This window comes from Bubalus bubalis, chromosome 4 (assembly GCF_019923935.1).
Source record: "Bubalus bubalis isolate 160015118507 breed Murrah chromosome 4, NDDB_SH_1, whole genome shotgun sequence".
Taxonomy (NCBI): domain Eukaryota; kingdom Metazoa; phylum Chordata; class Mammalia; order Artiodactyla; family Bovidae; genus Bubalus; species Bubalus bubalis.
In genome coordinates, this window is record NC_059160.1 from 161,900,108 (window position 1) to 161,925,689 (window position 25,582).

General features: G+C 37.2%; 1 protein-coding gene across 7 annotated transcripts in view; it reads left to right on the forward strand.

Annotated features, from left to right (window-relative positions):
* MAPK8 (mitogen-activated protein kinase 8) overlaps positions 1-25,582 on the forward strand; it is a 99,794-nt gene that overhangs the window by 58,399 nt on the left and 15,813 nt on the right. For 3 of the 7 annotated variants that reach the window (XM_025284902.3, XM_025284906.3, XM_025284903.3), the window contains 6 exons: positions 7,036-7,206; positions 13,602-13,731; positions 16,772-16,830; positions 16,920-17,058; positions 21,499-21,664; positions 25,392-25,463. In XM_025284902.3, coding sequence (XP_025140687.1) covers positions 7,085-7,206; positions 13,602-13,731; positions 16,772-16,830; positions 16,920-17,058; positions 21,499-21,664; positions 25,392-25,463 — 688 coding nt within the window. In that variant the 5' untranslated portion in view covers positions 7,036-7,084. Of the gene's footprint in view, positions 1-4,971; positions 5,075-7,035; positions 7,207-7,307; positions 9,310-13,601; positions 13,732-16,771; positions 16,831-16,919; positions 17,059-21,498; positions 21,665-24,971; positions 25,044-25,391; positions 25,464-25,582 lie in introns of those variants that run through there. The other 4 variants (XM_044942405.2, XM_025284904.3, XM_025284905.3 and 1 more) reach the window with 4 other exon arrangements.

Here is a 25,582-nt window from a genome sequence, read left to right on the forward strand (position 1 = left end):
CAGAGACTTCTTATCAAGATTATGTGATGATTAAAGCTGTCTTGAATTCTGAACTTCATTGCATTGCCTGAATTATTTCCCTTTGTCTGTGAGGCCTGGCTTTATGGCTCTATTGAACTCACTCTTTTTTCCCTAAGTACTTTTTATAAAAGTACTAAGTTTAATTTGTTTGTCTCTACATTCAGGCTCACCAGACCAACCATTTCATGGATGACTGGCCTGATAGCAGCAGTTGAGTCTTGTTTGTTGTATAGACATTACAGAAGTAAACCTTCGGTCATAAAAACCTAATTCAGTCTTTTTTTCCCCCTACTTATGAAGGAAAACAGTGGTAAAGATAAACAGAACACTTTAATTTGTTACTTTAAAAAGGTTCATGTTCTTGGTTAACATTTTTAGCAGTTATTAAATTTTACCTCTTTTGAAGAGCTGACATGTTTTGTAAATCTGAAGGTGTAGGAGACGCAGTCCTTACCCTCAGAAAGCCCACACAGTCTGGTAGTAAAATCTGCGTATCCAAGTATACAGCAAGGTAGTTTTGATGAGAAATTAGGTTCAGGCTGGAAAAGGCCTCATTAATATTATTTTTAAACTAGTCTTTGGTAGATAGAAGGCTTCCCTGGTGGCTCAGATGGTAAAACGTCTGCCTGCAATGTGGGAGACCTGGGTTCAGTCCCTGAGTCGGGAAGATCCGCTGGAGAAGGAAATGGCAACCCATTCCAGTACTGTTGCCTGGAAAACCCCATGGATGAAGGAGCCTGGTAGGCTACAGTCCATGGGGTCACAAAGAGCTGGACACGACTGAGCAACTTTCTCTCTCTCTCTCTCTCTCTCTGTAGATATAATTTACACAGATACAAAAAAAAGAGGTGAGAAATATTTCCCCAAAAAAGAAAGGGAAATTAGTATATCAGAGCATGGGAGTTTGGGAGTGCTAGTTTAGCCACGTTGACATGAGTGTAGTGTTCTTGCAGAGGAATATTTTGAAAGCTAAAGCTGAAATTCATTATGTCTACAACATTCTGTTGCATGTTAATCACTTTTAGCCTAAGTTATGGAGAAGGCAGTGGCAACCCACTCCAGTACTCTTGCCTGAAAAATCCCATGGGCGGAGGAGCCTGGTAGGCTGCAATCCATGGGGTTGCGAAGAGTCGGACACAACTGACTGACTTCACTTTCACTTTTCACTTTCATGCATTGGAGAAGGAAGTGGCAACCCACTCTAGTGTTCTTGCCTGGAGAATCCCAGGGACAGGGGAGCCTGGTAGGCTGCCGCCTATGGGGTCGCACAGAGTGGGACACGACTGAAGTGACTTAGCAGTAGCCTAAGTTACTCATCTATTAAATGGCATAATAAATGCCTGTTTTTTCTCTGTTTCCTATGAGCCACGTAAGCAGTCACATCTAAATTCTCTACCTATACTTTTGTTGTTTTTAATCCACAAAGAGGCCTTTTTGAGAAGGGGAATGAGTTACCAGACTCCGTATCATTGCCTCCTAACACTCTTCCTGCTTCAGCTTCATCATGGAGCGAATAGTATGCCAAACGCATCCTGTCTAAGTCTCACCGGTATCCTTAATACCCTTCCCTTGGAAATCGTTCCTTCTGTCTTAGTCTTCTGAAGGTCTTTTCTGGTGGCAGTGCTACTTTCATATCTTTATCCGTATGGCCACACATATGCTGTGGAGCCCATTTCTTTCTGTGTTTTCAGAGAGATTATTCTAACTGAAACCTTAGTTTTCTTTTTCATTCTCCTCGTCTCACTCTTTCCACCTTTTGCAGTCCTTTCTGTTAACAGATAAATATGTTCAGGTTGTCTTTGTATTACATATGTTATGCATGCTATGCTGTAGAATGTTACATATTGTATCTAATCTGATCATCCTTTCTTGACCATATATCACTCTCCATCAATTTCCTCTCATCTTTGCTAAAGTTCTCTAAAGAAATAGTTACACCCACTTTTTAATTCACACCTAAGCTCATCCAATCTAGTTTCTACTCCCATCACTCGAGTACCCTTCTACTCCCATCACTCCGCTTATTTGACATTTCTATAGCATTCAACACTTTTGGCCACTCTGTTCTTTAAAACACTCTTCCTTTGGCTTCTTCAATGTATTCTCCTCATTTTCTATCTCTGTCTCTGGCTACATCTTCACTGACTTCTTTGTTGGCTTATCTTTCTCTAATTGCTCATTAAATTGTGGGTATCCACAAAGCTGACTCAAGCCTCTTGCTACAGCATCCTCTTGAGTAATACCATTCTTTCTCATTGCATTAATAACAATACCAACTCTTAAATTTGTATCTTTCACCCAGACATCTCCTTGAGGTTCAGTTCTGTATCTAGCTAACAAATTGATAGTTCCGTTTGGATGTCTCAGGGATCCATCTCAACATGCGTAACGTGCGTAACATGTTTATAACTTCTCCTCTTCCTTTATATCTTCTTCAGCACCAAGACTGGCTTATTTTGGACTCAGTATATATAGTGCATGGATGAAGGACTCAAAACAAACAGCACACAAAAACCCCTCACTTTACTCCTTACTACCTTTGTAACCATAGTTGACCTTTTGAAGACTCAGCTTCATCATCTGTAAAATGAAAAGACAATAGGTCCTTTCTTATTGTGATGCAGCATCAGACAGAAGCGGCGTGTGGGGCTTCCGATAAGACGCGGTAACAGGGACTGGGTTTACTCTCTAGCAGAAGCAGTTATTAATAGAAAACCCTCGTAGGACTGTTGTGAGGGTAAAAGAGTATTTATTAAACACTTGAAATAGGACATAGCATAAAGTAAGCTCTATATAAAATTTTACTTTTTTATAATTAAATATAGATATGGTAAAAATTGTGGAATGAAGCTATAAAGTGCTGCTTTAAGGGTAAATTAATAGTATTAAGTGTGCATATTATAAAAAGCAGTTCTCAAATCATCACTCTTAAGCTTCTGTTTAAAGAAACTAAAGAATAAGAGTAATGCCAAAACAAAAGGAGGAGTAAAGGCAAAAGCAGAAACCAAAGAAAGAAAAGTACAAAATAAAATCAGAAATTAAAACCTGGCTTTTTAAAAAGGTTGATAGTAGTGATAAAATTCTAGCCAGTTCAGTTCAGTCACTCAGTCATGTCCGACTCTTTGCGACCCCACGGACTGCAGTGCGCCAGGCGTCCCTGTTCATCATCAACTCCTGGGGTTCACCCAAACTCGTGTCCATGGAGTCAGTAATGCCATCCAACCTTCTCATCCTCTGTCATCCCCTTTGCCTCCTGCCTTCAATCTTTCCCAATATCAGGGTCCTTCTTTTCAAATGAGTCAGCTCTTCACATCAGGTGGCTGAAGTATTGGAGTTTCAGCATCAGTCCTTCCAATGAACACTCAGGACTGATCTCCTTTAGGAAGGACTGGTTGAATCTCCTTGCAGTCCAAGGGACTTTCCAGAGTCTTCTCCAACACCACAGTTCAAAAGCATGAATTCTTTGGTGCTCAGCTTTCTTTATAGTCCAACTCTCACATCCATACATGACCACTGGAAAAACCATAGCTTTGACTAGATGGACCTTTATTGGCAAAGTAATATCTCTGCTTTTTAATATGCTGTCTAGGTTGGTCATAACTTTCCTTCCAAGAAATGAGTGTCTTTTAATTTCATGGCTGCAATCACCATCTGCAGTGATTTTGGAGCCCCCAAAAATAAAGACAGCCAATGTTTCCACTGTTTCCCCATCTATTTGCCATGAAGTGATGGGACCAAATGCCATGATCTTCATTTTCTGAATGTTGAGCTTTAAGCCAACTTTTTCACTCTCCACTTTCACCTTCATCAAGAGGCTTTTTAGTTCCTCTTCACTTTCTGCCATAAGGGTGGTGTCATCTGCATATCTGAGGTTATTGGTATTTCTCCCGGCAATCTTGATTCCAGCTTGTGCTTCTTCCAGCCAAGCATTTCTCATGATGTACTCTGCATATAAGTTAAATAAGCAGGGTGACAATATACAGCCTTGACGTGCTCCTTTTCCTGTTTGGAACCAGTCTGTTGTTCCATGTCCAGTTCTAACTGTTGCTTCCTGACCTGCATGCCGGTTTCTCAAGAGGCAGGTCAGGTGGTCTGGTATTCCCATCTCTTTTAGAATTTTCTAGTTTATTGTGCTCCACCCAGTCAAAGACTTTGGCATAGTCAATAAAGCAGAAATAGATGTTTTTCTGGAACTCTCTTGCTTTTTTGATGATCCAGCGGATGTTGGTAATTTGATCTCTGGTTCCTCTGCCTGTTCTAAAACCAACTTGAACATCTGGAAGTTCACAGTTCATGTATTGCTGAAGCCTGGCTTGGAGAAGTTTGAGCATTACTTTGCTAGCGTGTGAGATGAGAGCAATTGTGTGGTAGTTTGAGCATTCTTTGGCATTGCCTTTCTTTGGGATTGGAATGAAAACTGACCTTTTCCAGTCCTGTGGCTACTGCTAAGTTTAGCAAGCGTCTGTTAATTTCATGGTTGCAGTTACCATTTGCAGTGATTTTGGAGCCCAAGAAATTAAAGTCTATCAGTGTTTTTCCATTGTTTCTCCATCTATTTGCCATGATGCGATGGGACTGAATCAGTAGTTATTAAAAAAAAAAAAAGGATAACACTTCGACCAAGTAAGATTCGTTACAGGAATATAAGTTTGGTTTAACATTTCAAAATCAGTTAGTGTAATTCACTATATGAACCTACTAAGTAAGAAAGAAAAACTATGATTATTGGAATAGATTCAGGAAAAGCATTTGACAAAATTGAATGTTCTATAGTGATAAAAACTCAGTCAACTAGGACTTGGAAGGGAACTTTCTCAGCCTGTTAAAGGCATCTAGTAAAATCCAATAATTTGTATCACACTTTACATCACATTCAGTGGTATAAGACTGAATGCTTTTCCCCTGATAGGGAATGGGGGACTGATGTTTGGTCATACCACTTCTTTTCAGGATTATAGTCATTGTAGTGAGGAAAGAAAAGGAAGTCAAAGCCATCCCAACTGGAAATGAAGAAGGAACTGCTTGTGTATGTAGAACAAAAAAAGTCTACTAAGTAAGTAACAAGTGAGCTTAGTATGAAGTTATTATACAAATTGTATTTCTTTGTACTAGCAATGAACAACTGAAGTTTAAGTAAAAATAAAAACATTCACAATAGCATCTAAAAGTTGTTAATACTATGGAGAAGTTGAACAGAATTTTGCAAGATCTGTATATTGGAACCTATAAAACGTTGCTGAGGGAACTTAAAGAAGAACCAAATGAATACCATGAATATGGATCAGAAAACTGAAATGAATATCAGAAAACTCAAAATTGTTATAGTATCATTTCTCCCCAAATTGATGTTTGTTACTCAGTGCCGTTCCAATCAGTATATCCACAGGCTTTTTTGTAGAAATTGACAAGTGTAGGGTCTTTCAACCTAGGCAAAGTTAATGAGACTTTTGGTTTCAGACAGTATTCTCTGCAGTATTACATGAATAGTTTAGTTATTGATTTTGGAGATGTTCCTCTGGGCTTTTCTTTTATCTAATTAGTTTCTTTACGTTCTCAATTGCTTTCAATTAATTTATTTCTCCTTTAAAGCCTATACTGTTTGTACTTTTTGTTTAACTTTTATTTTTAACTCCACATATCTAAAACATTAATTTTATTTCTTTCATTTGTATTCAGTAGCTCACTAGTTTTCTTCTTCCAGCTCTTGCTCCCTCTTCTCTAACAGTGTAACCTCCAAGTAGCAGCTGGTCAAGGCACTCTCTTACTCTGTACTTTAACTTTCTGGTGGTTTCTATCCTACTTTTACGAATTAAGCTATTAGTATCCAGTCCTTAAACCCCTACATGATCTGGCCCCAGGGTACATCATAGTGCCTGACACATAGTAAGCATTTAATACACTTCAGATTAAATCTTTGCATTATAAGTCTCATCAGAATTTGGTTGTTTGTTGTTTCTGTTGTTAGCATTGTCTTAAGACCATACGCATGAAAAGTTCTTTAGATCTCATTGGTTTCTCATCTTATCCTGGGATACGGAAAGTAGGTTGGAACTGTATGGCATGCATTTTAAGGCTCATTTTATTTTGTTTTGGCTGTAGTTCATGCCATGTAGGATCCTAGTTCCCTGTGACCAGGGATCAAACCTGCACCCCTGCATTGAAAGCTGAGAGTCTCAACTGTTGGACCACCAGGGACATCCTTTGCATGCATTTAAGAATAGGCTAGTTTTGTCTAGTAAGGATAGGTAATAAGGTTTGTCAGTAACCAGTACTCAAATGGGTAGAAAAAGACTGCTTTGGCTTTAATCAGACAAATGGTTAAAAAAAAAAAAGACTGTGGTCAGAACTTAGGTTATGCTTTAGGTGACCTAAGCAATTTAAAGGAGTACTGTTTTGTTTCCTATCTCAGTATACCAAATGCTTCTCTCACTTGTATTTTCTTATTTTTAAAGCAATTTTACCTTATCTCTTTTTTTAATCTTATATTTTCTATCCTAATTCTCATTTTTCAGCCATGACAGCCTCAGCACAGACAGCACACCCAGCTGTTGCTGCTGGCGTCAGGGGCTGGCACAGTGGCACAGGGGCTGCTCTGCTTGTTTGGCAGGAGGATGTGAGATGACTGGCCTGCCGGTTTGTTCTTCCTTCCACATGCACTTAGTGGGATGGTGGACTGTTTTTGAATGAAAGTTTATCAGTTACAAAAATTAAGATTTTAACACTGTAATCAACACATGAAAAGGACTAGTTTTAATTTTTAAACTGTAAGTGACCTTAAAAACATGTTTAGTTATAATATTTGCCTTTTTTGTTTTTGTCTTTTTTAAACTATCAGTTATTTCTTAAGTGTAACAGATGCTAACTAGGCTCTGTGGTATTTTTTCTTTCTAACTGTGATTTGTAATGAAGCAGCTCTTTTAACATGATCTAGCAATCTGTGAACAGAGTAATGACTTGAATTTTAAGATTAAGCAAATTCATTTTGTTAACATCACATTTTGTTCCATTTTGCAGCTTTGTGGTGAATTTTTGGATGAAGCCATTAAATTAATTGCTTGCCACCATGAGCAGAAGCAAGCGTGACAGCAATTTTTATAGTGTAGAGATTGGAGATTCTACATTCACAGTCCTGAAACGGTATCAGAATTTAAAACCTATAGGTTCAGGAGCCCAAGGAATAGTATGGTAAGTTTTTACTTGCAAAGTTAGGCAAAAAAATCATTAACTGCTTTGTTTTCTCCTCTCATAAATTCCATGGTAAATGTTTAGCTTGCCTCAAAAAATTAAAACTATAAAATTAAAGCTGTAATAATAAGTTGTTTTCTTCTGACATTAAGGTTTTTTATCATTATTCAGAAAACATAACTTTATAAATCAGCTCTGTCATCTCTAAGTGTAAATTATGATTAAATACTTGGTCTTAAGCCACATAAAGACAAATACCTATTTCAGGAATGAATAAGTGGCATGCTTATTAATCCTGTGTCTATTCCCATAACTAACTGTTCAGTAAGACGCTTCACTTAATCATCACTTTTACACCGTAATGAAATTCTGGAATTTCATAAATCTTATTTTACACTGGGGAATAAAGTCTGCTAACATCTCATCGTATGTATTTCAAAACTATATATATCTTTAAAATTGATTTACAAGCTAATTTCTACAAAAGACCTAGGCTTTATAGATCATTATAATTCCTTATAAACTGAAAATCAAAACCCTCTTTGGGACAGTTCTGTTAATGATAAGTTAGCATAATAAGCTAGTGTTGGGGAGTCTAAGCCTCACTCAAGCATAATTATATCTGTATTACCTCTTCTTGGACCAGATTTGTTTTTGAATCTATTAAAAATCCTCAGTGTTTACAATCCTGCAGTTCTTCCAGGTTCAAGAAAAACTCTTGCAAACAGCTCTTGCATATGTCCAGAAAGAGACATATATAGCACAGTTCTTTGCAATACCATTTACAATAGCAAAAATTGATAATAGCATCAATCTATCAGTAGGAGAATAGAAGTACAGTGAAATGCTGTATACCATTTAAAATGAACGAGCTATATGTATCAACAAGGATAATCAGAAATGTAATGTTGATTTTAAAAGCAAGATGTAGAATATACATATATACGTAGTTTAGAATATATAAAGCAATATCATGTATAATTTATGAATGCAAAGATGTAAAAACATTCATAAACACCAACCTCAGAGTAGTACTTACCTCTGAGAATAAGGGAAAAGGAAGGGGCTTTACCTATAATAATATATTTCTTTTAAAAAACTTCAGCAGAATAATGGTGAAATATTAGAATCAGTAAATTTGTGTAATGGGAACAGTAACACCACCAACTTTTAACAGGCATGAATTTGAGTAAATTCCGGGGGATAGTGGAGGATAGAGGAGCCTGGTATACTGCAGTCCATGGGTCCACAAAGAGTCAGACACGATCTAGTGACTGAACAGCAACAACAAAAATATCTATTCTCTTTTCTGTATTCTTAATTTATGGGCTGTAATTTATACTGTCGCAAATTACAGAAGCTGGGTCATTTTACAAAGCATTATTGGCTGACTGGTTATCATTTTAACTAATCACATTTAACCAACCACAAGTTAAATTTGAAGAAAATAATGTGGTAATTATCAATATTGTAAGAATTTTGGAAGCAAACTCTTGATTCAGATTCTAGCTCTTTGATTTATTAACTTTGTGACGCATGGCAAATTTACTCTTCTATAGCCTATTTTCCCACCTAATACATGCATGGTTGTTGTGAGGAATATATTATTTATAAAATGGTTAATGGCATTTGAAAAATGTAGTTCCTGTACTGCTGAGCCGTGCCCCAAGGCCGCAGGTGCAAGCCTTGCACCAAGGCCACAGGAGCAGGACCCAGAACCAGGGTCGTCTCCAAAGCTAATTGAGCCCCTTTGTAACTGTTGCCAAGAGCCCCCTGATCATCACCAACAAGCTTCCTGACTCCAAATTAGGCAAAGATGCCCACTCCAGTAAACACCTATAGCGCCCCAGCCAATCACCTAACAACAGCCTACCCGTAGGAATTTCCTTTATCTTCAGGCTATAAAAATGGGCTGTTAGCTCACGAAAACTGTTGACTCTCCCTAGTCCGTTAGGAGGTCAGTCCACTGCGCTTGCAGTGCCCATATTATCTCTGCTCTTTGTTCTTAATAAACTCACTCCCTTCTGAAATGCTCTGTGTCTGGAAATTCTTTTCCAACCTGCACTTGGACTGCCTCAACAGGTACCTTCACTTAACCCTCAGGTAAGTGCTTTTTGAAATTTGTGTACCAGAATTTTTTTTAAATTGCTTTGGAAGGTAACACCAGTCCTAAGGAATAAATGCTTTCAAATTTTTGATTATTCCTTCCAAAACATTACTATGAAATAGACAAATAATAACTTTTTTAAGTCACTGTTGTATTATTGTCAGAATCAACTGAAGAACTTAATTTTTTTTAAAAGACATTATTTTGGGCCTCAGTTTTAGATAGTAAGATTCATTGGGTCTGGATTGGGGCCTCTGAATACCCAGGTGTTCTAATTTGTGCACATTTAAGAATCAATTATTAGAAATCTAATTTCCTTGGATACAAAATAGTTCAATAAGATACTTGTATTTTTCAATTTTAGAGTTTGAAAGATTACTTTGATATAGTAGATAAAAAATTAATAGGAATGAACTTAATGGTTAAAAATAAAACATGCTTTATCTGAAACAATCAAAACTTCTAAACATTTGCATCACCTGTTTTTTTTTTGTTTTGCCTTTTTTTTTTTTTTTCCTTAATTTGGGAAGAACATATCTGTAAATAATGGCACCTTCTAATAAAAATAATATGTTTTGGTATGTGTATGTATATATCTATGTATATAGGCAATAGTTACAGTCTATAGAATGTACAGATGTATCCTTTTATGCAGTGCCAATTTCTTAATACATAATTTCTTCACTATATTTAATATAGTAAAATAACCACCAAAAACCCTCAAGTTTCCAATTAGTCCAGTCCCTCATTCATGTCTGACTCTTTGCAAACGCATGAACCACAGCACGCCAGGCCTTCCTGTCCATCACCAACTCCTGGAGTTCACCCAAATGCATGTCCATTGAGTTGGTGATGTCATCCAACCATCTCATCCTCTGTTGCCCCCTTCTCCTCCTGCCCTCAATCTTTCCCAGCATCAGGGTCTTTTCAAATCAGTCAGCAGTTCACATGAGGTGGCCAGAGTATTGGAGTTTGAGCTTCAACATCAGTCCTTCCAATGAATACCCAGGACTGATCTCCTTTATGATGAACTGGATGGATCTCCTTGCAGTCCAAGGGACTTTCAAGAGTCTTCTCTAACACCACAGTTAAAAAGCATCAATTCTTCGGCGCTCAGCTTTCTTCACAGTCCAACTCACATCCATACATGACCACAGGAAAAACCATAGCCTTGACTAGACGGACCTTTGTTGACAAAGTAATGTCCCTGCTTTTTAATATGCTGTCTAGGTTGGTCATAACTTTCCTTCCAAGGAGTAAGCGTCTTAGGTTTCATGGCTGCAATCACCATCTGCAGTGATTTTGGAGCCTAAAAAAATACTCAGCCACTGTTTCCACTGTTTCCCCATCTTTTTGCTATGAAGTGATGGGACCAGATGCCATGATCTTAGTTTTCTGAATGTTGAGCTTTAAGCCAACTTTTTCACTCTCCTCTCTCACTGTCATCAAGGAGCTCTTTAGTTCTTCTTCACTCTCTGCCATAAGGGTGGTGTCATCTGCATATCTGAGGTTATTGATATTTCTCCCGGCAGTCTTGATTCCAGCTTGTGCTTCTTCCAGCCAAGCGTTTCTCATGATGTACTCTGCATATAAGTTAAATAAGCAGGGTGACAATATACAGCCTTGACGTGCTCCTTTTCCTATTTGGAACCAGTCTGTTGTTCCATGTCCAGTTCTAACTGTTGCTTCCTGACCTGCATGAAAGTTTCTCAAGAGGCAGGAGAGGTAGTCTGGTATTCGCATCTCTTTCAGAATTTTCCACAGTTTATTGTGATCCACACAGTCAAGCTGTGAGGGCTTCCCTCATAGCTCAGTTGGTAAAGAATCCACCTGCCATGCCGGAGACCCCGGTTTGATTCCTGGGTCAGGAAGATCCCCTGGAGAAGGGAAAGGCTACCCACTCCAGTATTCTTGGGCTTCCCTGGTGGCTCAGCTGATAAAGAATCTGCCTGCAGTGCAGGAGACCTGGGTTCGATCCCTGGGTTGGGAAGATCCCTGGAGAAGGGAAAGGCTAGCCACTCCAGTATTCTGGCCTGGAGAATTCCATGGACTGTATAGTCCATGGGGTCGCAAAGAGTCGGGCACAACTGAGCGACTTTCACTTTTCACACAAAGGCTTTGGCATAGTCAATAAAGCAGAAATAGATGTTTTTCTGGAACTCTCTTGCTTTTTCAGTGATCCAGCAGATGTTGGCAATTGGATCTCTGGTTCCTCTGCCTTTTCTAAAACCAGCTTGAACATCTGGAAGTTCACGGTTCACGTATTGCTGAAGCCTGGCTTGGAGAATTTTGAGTATTTACTAGCGTGTGAGTGCAATTGTGCGGTAGTTTGAGCATTCTTTGGCGTTGCCTTTCTTTGGGATTGAAATGAAAACTGACCTTTTCCAGTCCTGTGGCCACTGCTGAGTTTTCCAAATTTGCTGGCATATTGAGTGCAGCACTTTCACAGCATCATCTTTCAGGATTTGAAATAGGTCAACTGGAATTCCATCACCTCCACTAGCTTTGTTCGTAGTGATACTTCCTAAGGCCCACTCGACTTCACATTCCAGGATGTCTGGTTCTAGGTGAGTGATCACACCATCCTGATTATCTGGGTTGTGAAGGTCTTTTTTTGTACAGTTCTTCTGTGTATTCTTGCCACCTCTTCTTAATATCTTCTGCTTCTGTTAAGTCCATACCATTTCTGTCCTTCATTGAGCCCATCTTTGCATAAAATGTTCCCTTGGCATTTCTAATTTTCTTGAAGAGATCTCTATTTTCCCATTCTGTTGTTTTCCTCTATTAGGAATAGGTTAGAGAATAATTTAGGTTGGAGAATAGGTTCCAGTTAGGTTAGAGAATAATTTTAATCAGTATTATGCTACCTTTGGGCTTCCCTGGTGGCTCATTGGTAAAGAATCCCCCTGCTAGTATAGGAGATGTGAGTTCTATCCCTGAATCAGAAAGATCACCTGGAGAAGAAAATGGCAACGCACTCCAGTATTCTTGTCTGGGAAATCCCATGGACAGAGGAGCATGGCGGGCTACCGTCCATAGGGCTGCAAAGAGTTGGATACAACTTAGCAACTAAACAACAACAAATGCTGATTTTCCAAGTATTACATAAAGAGAAATCGTCTTTTATAATGGTCCAGGATGAAAAGCTGGAGAAGGCAATGGCGCCCCACTCCAGTACTCTTGCCTGGAAAATCCCATGGACAGAGGAGCCTGGTGGGCTGCAGTCCATGGAGTTGTGAAGAGTTGGACACGACTGAGCGACTTCACTTTCACTTTTCACTTTCATGCATTGGAAAAGGAAATGGCAACCCACTCCAGTGTTCTTGCCTGGAGAATCCCAGGGACGGGGGAGCCTTGTGGGCTGCCATCTGTGGGGTCGCACAGAGTTGGACACGACTGAAGTGACTTAGCAGCAGCAGCAGGAAAAGCATGACCTTATGTCTCAGTCTTCTAGACTCAGCTTTGCCTTCAACCTTCTGGCTGACTTTGAACAAATTAGTTAGCCTCTCTGGCCCTATATCAGGCAGTGATTAATCCAAATGAGTTTTAAAATCTCTTCAGTCATACTATTCTATAATTTTTAGGCACTGTACCTTACTTGTGCTTTACTTTCTTTGACCTGTCATTTGTGAAGTGTACCATTTGTCAGTGTCATATGGTAGAGAGATGAAGAGTTAATGAATATAGTGTTATATTTCCCAGAATTATAGGTGTTTCATTAATAGTTATGAGGTGGCTTCTGGTGTCCTGAAATCTAGCATTTATAAATACTTTGATTTTTAATTTCGCCTCCAAAACAAATTTTGTATTTACTTTTATAGTCTTTTATATAGATGCCTTTTTATGTACTTTGCTCTTTCTGTGTTCATTTTGTTGTGTCTGAAGAGGAGGAGGTGATGTAGAATTCATCAAGTGTTTTGAGTAGAATTTATGACCACATGTACTTTTTATCCTGTCTTTTCTTAATGTCGATTTGGGGTGAGGACTTCGTTTTAGGCTCTAAGGTGTATCTCTTGGACTTGAGCACTCATTAGAGACTTGTGTATTACGTGCCCACTGTGTGCTAGGTGGATCTGGGATGACCCCCAGTGAACACAGTTTCTTTCTTCACAGTTCATTTTTGCTTTTAATCCATTAATATTTTAAGAAACATGTTGAATACTAAGGGCTGGAAATTGATTCAGTTGCATTTATCTTTGGAGAAAGTGAGAAATCTACATGAATGTTTCATAATTAAGTTTGCAGATTTTTGATTAAATTTTTGTTGTTTTGAAATTTTTTATTACAGTGCAGCTTATGATGCCATTCTTGAAAGAAACGTTGCAATCAAGAAGTTAAGTCGGCCATTTCAGAATCAAACTCATGCTAAGCGTGCTTACAGAGAGCTAGTTCTTATGAAATGTGTAAATCACAAAAATGTAAGTGAACATTCAGAAAATTCCTTAAGTATAAAATCAAGACCTCTTCATGAATACCTGAATATCAAAATCTTTTAAAATAGTAGGTGTTTTAAACTGTTCTTTTGGGCTGAAACATTGCTTAAAAGTGTATCTGCATTGTGAAATTTTTCTCAACTTTATTAAATATTAGATGAAAAATACTTTATGAAATGAAGAATCTGTACTTTTCTGACATCTACTTTTCAAGAGGAATTTTAAACAGGTAGATGTTTTAGAACTTTATGTAGGGTTTATCTCATCTGCTTTTTGTTTTATGTTAAGCTGACATTTCAGAAAACTGGAATCTTTGCACATAGATGAATTAGTTCCCATTATTCTTTGACATTGGAACTTTATTTAGTAATATTGGATAAAGCAGTTTAGCAGAAACTTTAAAAAATATCTAAATGAAATTAGTAAAACATTCCTAGTTCTATTTTCTAGTGGTTATAAAAACTTAGACATATGACTTTCACCCTTTTATATTTTTTCATTCAAAAATGCCTTTCTGAAATCCATATATTATATGTCTGGTTGCATTTCTCCAATCTGTTGCTGTTCTGTGTTATTATTGCTGCTGTTGTTTCTGTTCACAGAAGTAAAGTTTCTCAGTGAATTTTTACATGTTTCTAGTAATGTTTACTTCTTTCAAAGTGCTCCTCTGCCACCCCTTGACTTTTGTTTGTCCAGTGCACAACTGATGTGATTTTCTTCATTTCTCTTTTGGAAAAGAAGACAGCTATCCATTTTAATCTTTTTTATGTAACAGCTTTATTATGATACAATTCACATACAGCTAATCCATTTAATTCATTGGTTTTCAGTTAATTCACTGATACATGTGACTATCATCACAGTAGGTTCTAGAGCGTCTTCATCACCTTACAAAGAAACCCTCTTCCTTTGGCTCACATTCCCCCATCTCCATCCTCCTCAGTTCTGAGAAACCCCTGATACCCTTTGATACCAGACTTCTACTCTGGGATTGACTGGATATTAATGAGAATGGTTTTACTATTTCTCCAAGTCTCCAAGTGTGTAGTTCATCTCGTTAGACATGTTAGGAGGCATTCATTTAAAACAATTGGATACTTATTCCTCTGTCTTAAATTTGTTTTACCCTCTCCTATCTGAAAATTATTTTTCAGAATTTTAACACTGAACATGCACTGAACATGTATTTGGATGTCTTCTGTAAGCAAAGCTTCATGCTTAAATGACTAACATGGGTTCTGCCCTCATGAAGTTTACGTCTAGAAAAACATTCTAAGTATAATTGTCAACACATTTCAAAAATATGTGTCAGGTATTTTCTTATATGTCAGAATTGTAAAAAGGAGTAAGAGGCTGTTGTGAAAGCACAACAGTGTATTAAATGCCATAATAACATCGCTGTTGTGGGGCCGAAGTAGACTACTCCACTCTGTCAAGAACTAGGCATTGTCAGACCCTACGAAAAAAGCCTATCTTGAAGATTTAGTAGCATTTAGTAAGAAAGTGACAAACACAGGGAATAGAATGTGTAAAGGCCTTGGCAGTTTTTTAGAAACAGCCTTCTTGCTCAAGTATCAAGTTTAATAGAAGGCTTAGCAAGAGATGAAGTGGGTTGCTGTCCTGTCATGGAGGGCTTTGAATGTACTGCAAGGGAGTTTTAGAAATTTTTTTGGTGGCTTTAGATTTCTGAAAAGGTGAGTAATCCTATCTTTTTATTACCATATATTATAGACAGTAAAATGGTAGCTGGATTTGCAGAAAACCATTGTTAGGGAACCAAGTGTTAGAAGTTATTGCAGCATGAACAGCCTAGATGAGATGTTAGATACCTCAACATGCGTAACAGCACAGGGGGGAAAAGAGGTTGGAATTTACCCTGACGATAGTGAATAGATAGCATTCTTTTATTTATTATGGTGCAAATGGGGTCCATGGGGTCACAAAGAGTTGGACACAACTGAGCGACTGCACTTTCACTTTTCAGATATTGAGAAAAAGAGTAAAAAATCACTGTGCTTTCTGTTGTAAAAAAGAAGATACTCTGGAAAAGTAAGAGGTTTGGGTTGGAAGGATAATGAATTCAATTTTATATTATTTTGAGAGACCTCATGTGAAGTAGCAATGAAAATCTGAGACTCATAAACCTAAAGAACCTTTAATGAATATTTAGAATTATCTATATAGATTTGGAGGAAAAAAACATACATAGTATCACCCAGGAAAAGGGTACAAATAGAGAAGGGAGGAGGATTGGAAAAAGAATAGTGGAAAAGATTGCATGCCTATGGATAAACTGTTGAACTAGATGGGAAATGAGGAAATCTGGGAAAGTGCAGTTTTATGAAAAACCAGGAGTCAAAAGGGCTGAGGTTATATAAAAGTATTGAGTTGTATAAAAGCTGGCAGAAAGTACTTAAGATTTGCTTACAGATTATGTAGAGGACTGTATAATATAGGTCCATAATAGTTGAATGTTCATAAATGGAATGGATTTTCTGGAGCTCTTCTGTTGGTATAGTTTGTGTGTGTGTGTATAAGACTGTGTTTTTAGAGCAGTTTTAGGTTCACAGCAAATCTAAAGAAAAGTACAGAGATGTCCCATATATCCCCTGCCTGCATACATGCATAGCTTCCTGCATTATTAACATCCCCCGCCAGAGTGGTACATTTTTTTTATAATCAGTGAACCTACATTGACATATACTTATCACCCAGAGTCCAGAGTTTGCTTTAGGGTTCACTCTTGGTGGTGTACATTCTGTGGGTTTGGACAACTGTGTAATGATGCATATATCTACCATTATAGTCTCATTCAGAGTCTTGTCTCTGCCCTTAATATCCTCTGTGCTCTGCTTCTCTCCCTGCCCCCAGCCCTGGCCATGAAGGTTTAATATATAAGATAAGGCGATTACTTAAGCTTAGAACATTAGACTTGAAAAACTTCATACAGAGGGTGGCTTTTTTTTAATCCATGTATTTGCAGTTTCCAAATGAAAAATTTTCTATTTCTCTGCTTTTACCACAGATAATTGGCCTTTTGAATGTTTTTACACCACAGAAATCCCTAGAAGAATTTCAAGATGTGTAAGTGTAATAATTAAAATTTTGTTAATACATATTATTCTTTGATTGTTACTGCATACTTTAGCTGTTACCTTTTTTCGCCCATAAAGTTACATAGTCATGGAGCTCATGGATGCAAATCTTTGTCAAGTGATTCAGATGGAGCTAGATCATGAAAGAATGTCCTACCTGCTCTATCAGATGCTGTGTGGGATCAAGCACCTTCACTCTGCTGGAATTATTCACCGGGTTAGTAGAAAAAACGGTCATATCTTTTTTTAATCGTTGAGGTTAAATTGATGTAACATAGAATTCGCAGTGTTTCAGAGTGTGCAGTTCAGTGATATTTAGTGCGTTCACAACATTGTGCAACCACGACCGATAGCAAATTTCAAAACAGTTTCATTGCTCCAAACGGAAGCTACCTACCCCTGGTGGTCATCCCATCCCTTCTCTCCCCAACCCTGACATATATCAGTCTCCTCTCGGTGTCCATGGATCTACCTCTCTGGATGTTTCAAATAAGTAGAGTCATACAGTAGATGAGCTTTTTGTCTGGCTTCTTTAACTTGGCATAATGTTTTCAGTTCCACCCGTATTAAGGTGTGTATCAGTAGTTCGTTCCTTTTTATGACTGGTGAATATTCTCTTATATATATTTACCACATTTTATCTGTTCATCCATTAATGGACATCTGGGTTATTTCCACCTGTTAGCTTTTAGTGCTGTTAAAAACATTAAGGTAGAAGTATTTGAGTTCCTGTTTTTAGTTCTTTTGGGTATCTACCTAGGAGTTTTATTGCTGGGTCTTATTTAACTTTCCGAAGAACCAGCAAATTGTTTCCCACAGTGGGTACACCATCTTAAATTTCCAGCAATGGTACACAAAAATTCCAGTTTCCCCAAGTCTTTGCTGATTCCTAATGACTTTTTCATTCTAGCCATCCTAGTGAGTATGAAGTGGTATCTCATTGTGGTTTTAATTTGCATTTCTCTAATGACATTAAGCATCTTTTCATGATTGTTTTGTATTTGTATATCTTCTTGGAAGAAATATCTATTTAAGCCCTTTGCCCATTTTTTAATTGAGTTGTTTGTCTTTTTGTTGTTATCAGGGTTCTTTATATATTCTGAATACTAGATCCTTATCAGATGAGTAATTTGTAAATCTTTTCTCCTATTTTGTATATTGTCTTTTCACTTTCTTGATCTCTCTTGATGTGCAAACATTTTAATTTTCATTAAAATCAGTTTATGTTTTCTTTGGTTGTTTGTACTTTTAGTGTCTTATGTAAGAATCCATTGTCGAATTCAAGATCATAAAGATTTACTCTTAGTCTTTCATTGATAGTTTTAGCTCTTACATTTAGGTCGTTGACCCATTTTGAGTTAATTTTCGTATATGGTATGAGATAAGGTGCTAATAACTTCATTCTTTTGCTTGTGGAAATCCAGCTATCCTAGCACCATTTATTAAAAGAGACTGTTGTTTTCTCATTGAATGATTTTGGCATCCTTACTGAAATTCAGTTGGCTGTAGACATATGGTTTTATTTCTGGACTCTCAGTTCTCACTTCCATTGGTCTTTGTGTCTGTGCTTTTATCAGAACCGCTGTATTTTGAGCACTGTAGCTTAGTAGTAAATTTTGAAATGGGGTAGTACGAGTCCATCACCTTCATTCTTTCTCAATATCATTTTGACTGTTGAGGGCTCCTTGTGATTCCATAGGAATTTTGAGTATCAGCTTTTCCATTTCCGCTGAAAAGGCCATTGGAATTGTAATAATAATAAGGATTTCATTGACTCTGTAGATTGCTTGGGTAGTTTTGCTGTCTTAACTGTATTTAGTATTCCAATTCACAAATATAGGATGTCTTTCCACTTAGGTTGTATTAGTCTATTTTGTGTACCATAACAAAACAGCACAGACTAGGTGGCCTAAACAAGAGAAATTTATTTTCTCACAGTTTTTGGAGATTAGAAGTCCAGGACCAACATGCAAGTAAATTCCGTTTCTAGTGCGATCTCTCTTCCTGATGTGGAGGTAGCCGCCTTCTTGCCGTGTTCTCATATGCTTCCTTCCTTCCGTGCTTGTAAAAAGAGAGACAAACTCGGGTGTCTCTTTCTCTTTTCTTATAAGGACACCAGTTCTTTTGCATTGAGCCCAACCCTTATGACCTCATTTAACCTTAATTGCCTCTATAAGGGTCCTGTCTCCAGATATAGTCACATTAAGGGTAGGACTTCAATGTTTGCACTTGATGGGGGGCGCGGCGGGGAATGCAATGTAGTCTGTGACAAATCTGTTTTACAGCTTTCAGTGTGCAAGTCTTTTCACGACCTTAGTTAAAATTTTTTCCTAGGTATTTTATTCTTTTGGAAACTATTATAAATGGAGTTATTTTCTTAATTTCTCTTTCAGATTGTCCACTGCTAGTGTATAAGAAACTGGCCCTTCTATTCTTAGTTCCCACTCACATCCCATTGACTAGAATTAATCACAGGCTGGAAAAATGTGGTAGAGAGGATGGAATATTAAGTTAGTCCACTGCTCCTGTCACACATTCATACGAGTTCAGCAGCCCTTCAGAGATATAGAGAGCAGTGCTGCTAAACGCCTCTGGGAGGGTGCACGCTGGTGTGTGTGTCCTCAGGTGCTGACTCGCATCCGGCTCCTCCCCACCTCATGGACTGCAGCCCGCCAGGCTCCTCTATCCATGGGATTTTCCAGGCAAGAACACTGAAGTAGATTGCCATTTCCTACTCCAGGGGATCTTCCTGACCCGGGGATTGAACCTGCATCTCCTGCATTGGCAGGCATGTTCTTTACTACTGTGCCACTAGGAAGCCCGTACATACTGATAAACAAGGATGAATTTCAGATGATATTCTTTTTTGAAAGTTTCTTTCCCTTAACAAAAAATGACTATTTAAAAAATTTTTTATTTTGTTCTTCTTCCAAAGTAAAGTGTTTAAAGTTGAAATCTTATTCCTAGACTAGAATGCAGTACTACAATGAGCCATTAAATCATTAACCAACATGATAGACATTGAAATAGCATCAGAGCTCATATTTATTTTTGAACATGCAGTGTTTCTTTGCTGAGGTATTGCATTTTGGAAATAATGACCACATATTTATAGGATAGCAATAATAAAAATGTTCATCTTCTGTTCCATAAGCCTGTTGATATTTATTTTTAATTTGATAAAACCTATCGATGACATGACAAACCTAGACAACGTATTAAAAAAGCAGAGACATTACTTTGCTGACAAAGGTCCATCTAGTCAAAGCTGTGATTTTTCCCGTAGTCATGTACAGATGTGACAGTTGGTCCATAAAGAAGGCTGATCCCTGGACTGCAGGGAGATCAGACCAGTCAGTCATAAAGGAGATCAGCCCTGAATATTTATTGAAAGGACTGTTGCTGAAGCTGTGACTCCAGTACTTTGGCCATCTGATGCGAAGAGCCAGCTCATTGGAAAAGACCCTGGTGCTGGGAAAGATTGAAGGCAAAGGAGATGGGAGCAGCAGAGGATGAGATAGATAGCATCACCAACTCAATGGACATCAATTTGAGCAAACTCTGGGAGATAGTGGAGGACAGAGGAACCTGGCATGCCATCCATAGTCCATAGGGTTGCAAAGAGTCAGACACAACTTAGCAACTGAGCAGCAACAGCAAACAGGTGGCACATCTTCTAACTCCACCCATGCTTGCCTATCAAAATAGGCGAAGACAGTATACACGCTTGCTGGGTATAGACATTGCAAGAGTGATTAATGCTTATTTTTCAGGCCACTTTTCTGTATTGTTAATCATTGATATTCAATATATGTGAATTATAGGCCTGCTTTTTTTGGTCTCTCCGTTCATAATAGGATTCATGGTAGCTAAAAGGCAAGATGGGTTGAACTTGAAGCCTTGAGTATTTATGCTGCTGCCTTTTTATGCTTGTAACATAGAATTCCTTGAGGTTGGGTTCACATGGGTAGCTTTTCACGGACGTTACTTAGCAGCATCAGCAGCAGGTGATTTTATGGGTTAGTGGCACCAGGACAGTGGTATCCTACCTCTGTGGGCAAAAATTGTATGAACAAGTTTGTATGATTTTGGGTGAGAGATCAGTGATGGGAAAACTGATGATGATTACTTTGGTCCTTCAGAGTTAAACATCTGCCTATTTGAAAAGTCAAATGCCATGTGGTTGGGTTGACATAGAATGGCCTGTTGTTGGTATATAATATCTATATAAAGCTTACTGTGATTTTAAAATGAGAATTTTAAAAGCTAGTAATTTAGTGTACAAGTGAATATAAATGCTAACTTATGATTCTCTCTCTTTATTTAACCATAAAAGTTCTTACATGAGCTCTGAGATGCCATTCCAAATCCTTTTACACCCCTTGATTGAAAGTGTCTAGCTAATCATATTTTCTAGCAAATAAAACATTACTAACTTCTAATAACTACTGTATGTATTTGTAAATTAAAAATGCCATCAAGCTAATTTCTCACATTTGCCTATTTATGATGAATCTGTGCAGTGGTAACAATTATAGTTTGAGAAAAATGAACAATTAGCATGAATTGTTTTATAAGAGATCTCATTCATAACGTGTAGACTGCAAAATATTTGTTTATATCATAGCAGTCATTTTTTTTATTTTTATTTTTGAAGGACTTAAAGCCCAGTAATATAGTAGTAAAATCAGACTGCACTTTGAAGATTCTTGACTTTGGACTGGCCAGGACCGCAGGAACTAGTTTTATGATGACACCTTACGTAGTGACTCGCTACTACAGAGCACCTGAGGTCATCCTAGGCATGGGCTACAAAGAAAACGGTGAGCAAACACTCTTTACTTGAAATTCTGTTCAGATTTATTTGCTTTTGTTTATCAGATTTCTTATGTAAATACTTAAATTGAAATGCATAAAGAAAATTATCGCTGTTTGAAATGTTTATCAAGACTTTGGAAGTAACTACAAATTTTGTCATAAAAGTTTGGAAAAACTTGGGGCCCCTGTTTATTTAAATACAAATACATAATCATTAGTACAACCATCGGATAAAGAATTTGTTACCATGGCCCCCGTAACAGAATACGCATATAGGATACATGCCATTTTCTTGCCTGTAGCGTGAAAATGAGCATTCTGACATGGGCACGAGGAAGTGTGTACTGGACCCGTATCTTTAGGGGTGATCTTAGTTTGCATGAATGGTATTTGCACACATTTCCTGTCCCGTGACATTAAGGTTAGTAGCAGTAGCACCTAGTGCAGACTTGAAGAGCTACAGTAAGGCTGTTCTGCAAAGCTGACGGATAATTAATTGAAGGTGACCTTTCAGAGGAAATGGTGTTTCATCAAAGCCCTTGTGTCCAGCCTTAAAGAAATGGCATTACTATGTGCGAATATAGCCAGTTACATAAATTAACACTAGAATTAGGTTGAAGAAAATGATCAGGCATGTAGTTCATGAATTTTAAAAAAATGTTATACATACACACATTTCTACCTAAGAAAGTTTGCTGAATCTCAGTCATTTGGAAGATGAATAAGTCTACACATGATTTTATTGACTTTAACTTTTAAAATGTGATAATTGAAAATACTTTATAAAGTAGGACCTAGACATTTTTTCTAGCAAAAGACTCTGAAACAGCAGTTTACTCTGAATCAGGAAACTGTATCAAATCAGTTTTGAGGATTCTTTTTTTCTAAAAAAGGTAACTTTGAAGTGAGGATTTTAGCTTAATATTCTTATCTGAGCTAGTTAAAAACACTTTAAACATTTACTATCAGTATTATTCTTTTGTTCTTAAATAAACATGCTGTTCTCTTGTCTTACTCTTGACCTAAATTGTCTTACACCCTGTAAAATCCAGTGAGTTAGATTTAGTATTAGACTCTCTCTTTTTTTTTTTTTTTGGAGAATTGCTGTTTCAAGTGACAACATGATCATCGTCTTTGTATTTGCTGTAAAACCATTGACTGTCATGAATACTGTGCGGCGTGTCACTTCATCTTGGCATTGTGATCTTAGGCGCTCCCTAGTAGAAATCAGCACCAAGAAAAACTGTCATGTAAAGAATTGACATACTTTCCTTTCTTAGATAAGAATTATATAGATTCACTTTATTGCGTTCTTTCTTTTGTCTCCAGGAAACTGAGTTAAATATAATGCTTAATATTGATAACTACATTAGCTAGCAAGGTCAAATATAAGAACTTCCACCTTTTAGTGACACCTCTCACCCATCCTACACCTGTTTTTAACAACTTTGTTTATATATATATGTCTTTTATTGCAAGCTACCCTCAAAGCTTTTTGGAAAGTGAGATAACGGGATATATTTAAACTGCCAAATAAACTAAGCAGTTAGACCTGTAAAGCTCTTTTTATGTTTGAATCAGGCTTGTCATATTCTGTGGAAAGCCTTCATTAGCCCAGACAATGCTTGCAATAGCCTCTCATGCTTGTAGCTTTTGAAGTGTTTTAAAATATGTTTTTCTCAAGATTATGTACATAAATTGTGTCCTAGATATTTAACTAAAGCTTGCTATTCTCTATAAAATCCACAAGGAAAAATTGTTGTAATAGATTTTTGCCAGAAATGAAAACCCTGGAAAAAAATTTTCTCTAACTGATAGGTGAATATTAACTTTCCCTCTAAAATTTTATCCTTGGAAGTTGAATTATGCCATAGATAAAAAAAGATTTGTATGTATTCTAATGTGAAATTTTAGAGAAACTTTAGTTCCACAGGATTTCCAAAATTTATTCCTAAATATAGCTCCTGAAATTCTGTAATGAACTAATAGTCTCCTTATGAGTGTATTAGAAAGTACAGATTTTAAGTTCCCAAGTCATCCTGCATGGTTAAAGGTACATCTCTAACATCTATTCCTGCTCTTTTATTCTTTTGCTATTAAAAGATTTGAAGTCTCCAGACTTCAAAAACAAATGCATGTTTCTAAAAGTTTCCCTTCAAATTGCTTATTCTTCCCCTTCTTGTATTAAACTGTAAGCACCTTCTCTTTTTATCTGCTTTCAAACCCAAAGATATAAAGTGTCAGGGTATGTGGTTAGTTTTAATGAAATAGGTAGAGATCCTCAAATTGCTCATTTCTGTGTCTGGCGCATTCTTTTCAACATTGGTTGGAACTCTCATTTAAAATTAACAAGCGTCACAGGATTTCCATTGTGGTCCAGTGGTTAAGACTCATACTTCCACCACAGGGGATGCAGGTTCGATCCCTGCTCATCCCGTGTGGCCAAAATAAATAAATAAAGTCGGCAAGGGTCAGTAAGTCTAGTAGGAGACTCTGTAGATAATAAATTTGCGGGAGCTTTCATGCTGTGTTCAGCCGAAACCAGCTTCTTAAACCAAAAGTGGTTTAGTTCTACAAGCTTAAAACACTTTAGGTGGAAAACATGAAATATACTTTCTTGGCTGTGTTTTCTTGATTATTTGTTCATTCTCTATGTACTTGTTCCCTTTGGGGTAGTAGAGTAAATGCAACATGGTGTTGCCAAGAAAACAAATGATTTCTATTCAGAGTAAACATAGCACTTCTCAGAACAAATTTATGAACTCCAGCTTGAAAATTTCTGAAGACCTTTAGGTTAACTTTTTAACTGTAATTATTCATAGAAACATTATTTCTGTTAAATATTTTAATATGCTAGACTATTTCTGCTCATGCTTTTTTCTGTTATTTTACTTAAAGAGAGAGTATAATGCACAGTTGACTCTCCAATTAGTATCAAGATTTTATTTTTTAAATTTTGGTACCTCCTGTACATTTTCAGCCTTATTTATAAATTTGTGTTGGTTCCTTTTCATATTTTATAAGTAAATTTTCAGGGGCAAACTACAGGTTTTAAAATCATGTGATTTCTGTGCATAGCTCTCCCTTTAAATTAGATATGTAGCTAAAAGGCTACACTTCACATTTGCTTTTGTGAATCAAAGCCTTTTGAAAAATATTTTATGTTTTAAATTATTCCATTAGCTAAAATTAAAGTCACTTTTTTCTTTCTGTGATGGTTTGCAATTTTTATATAATGCAGTCATATTATGCTTCTTTGATTTTAACGACCTTTTGCTTTGCTTTTCCTTCTTCTGTGCTGCAAACATGTAGTGGATTTATGGTCTGTGGGGTGCATTATGGGAGAAATGGTTTGCCACAAAATCCTCTTTCCAGGAAGGGACTGTATCCTTGTGCTGCTGCAGCAGTTTGATGAGCTAGGTGATGAACTTCCTTATGTTCTCTAGTGAAGATGAATGTAGTGCACATTCATACATGTGGGTTTTTTAAACGGACGTAAAGTTTGTGGCTGTTATAGTTCAAAAATTTCTGTGATGTTTGTAGGCTGCATTTGGCAGTAGGACATACAGTCTCTGCTGGTAGTTAGAGCACATTCACTGTCACTCATTTTTATTTTATACTGCTTTCTTTAATTTTGAAGTATACATGGTGTGCGTGATTTTTTTTAATGTTTATATATTTTTTTATTTTAACCAAAATCTTTATGTTAATGTCATTGCATTTTGTTTTCAGTTGACATTTGGTCAGTTGGGTGCATCATGGGAGAAATGATCAAAGGTGGTGTTTTGTTCCCAGGTACAGATCGTATCCTTATCTTTGGCCTAAAGTGTAGTTTCTAAAGGTCAAAATGTATGACAGCACTTGAGCTTGATCAGGCACAATGTATTTTGTCTCTCCCTAATGACGTATTGTTAAATTCCTCT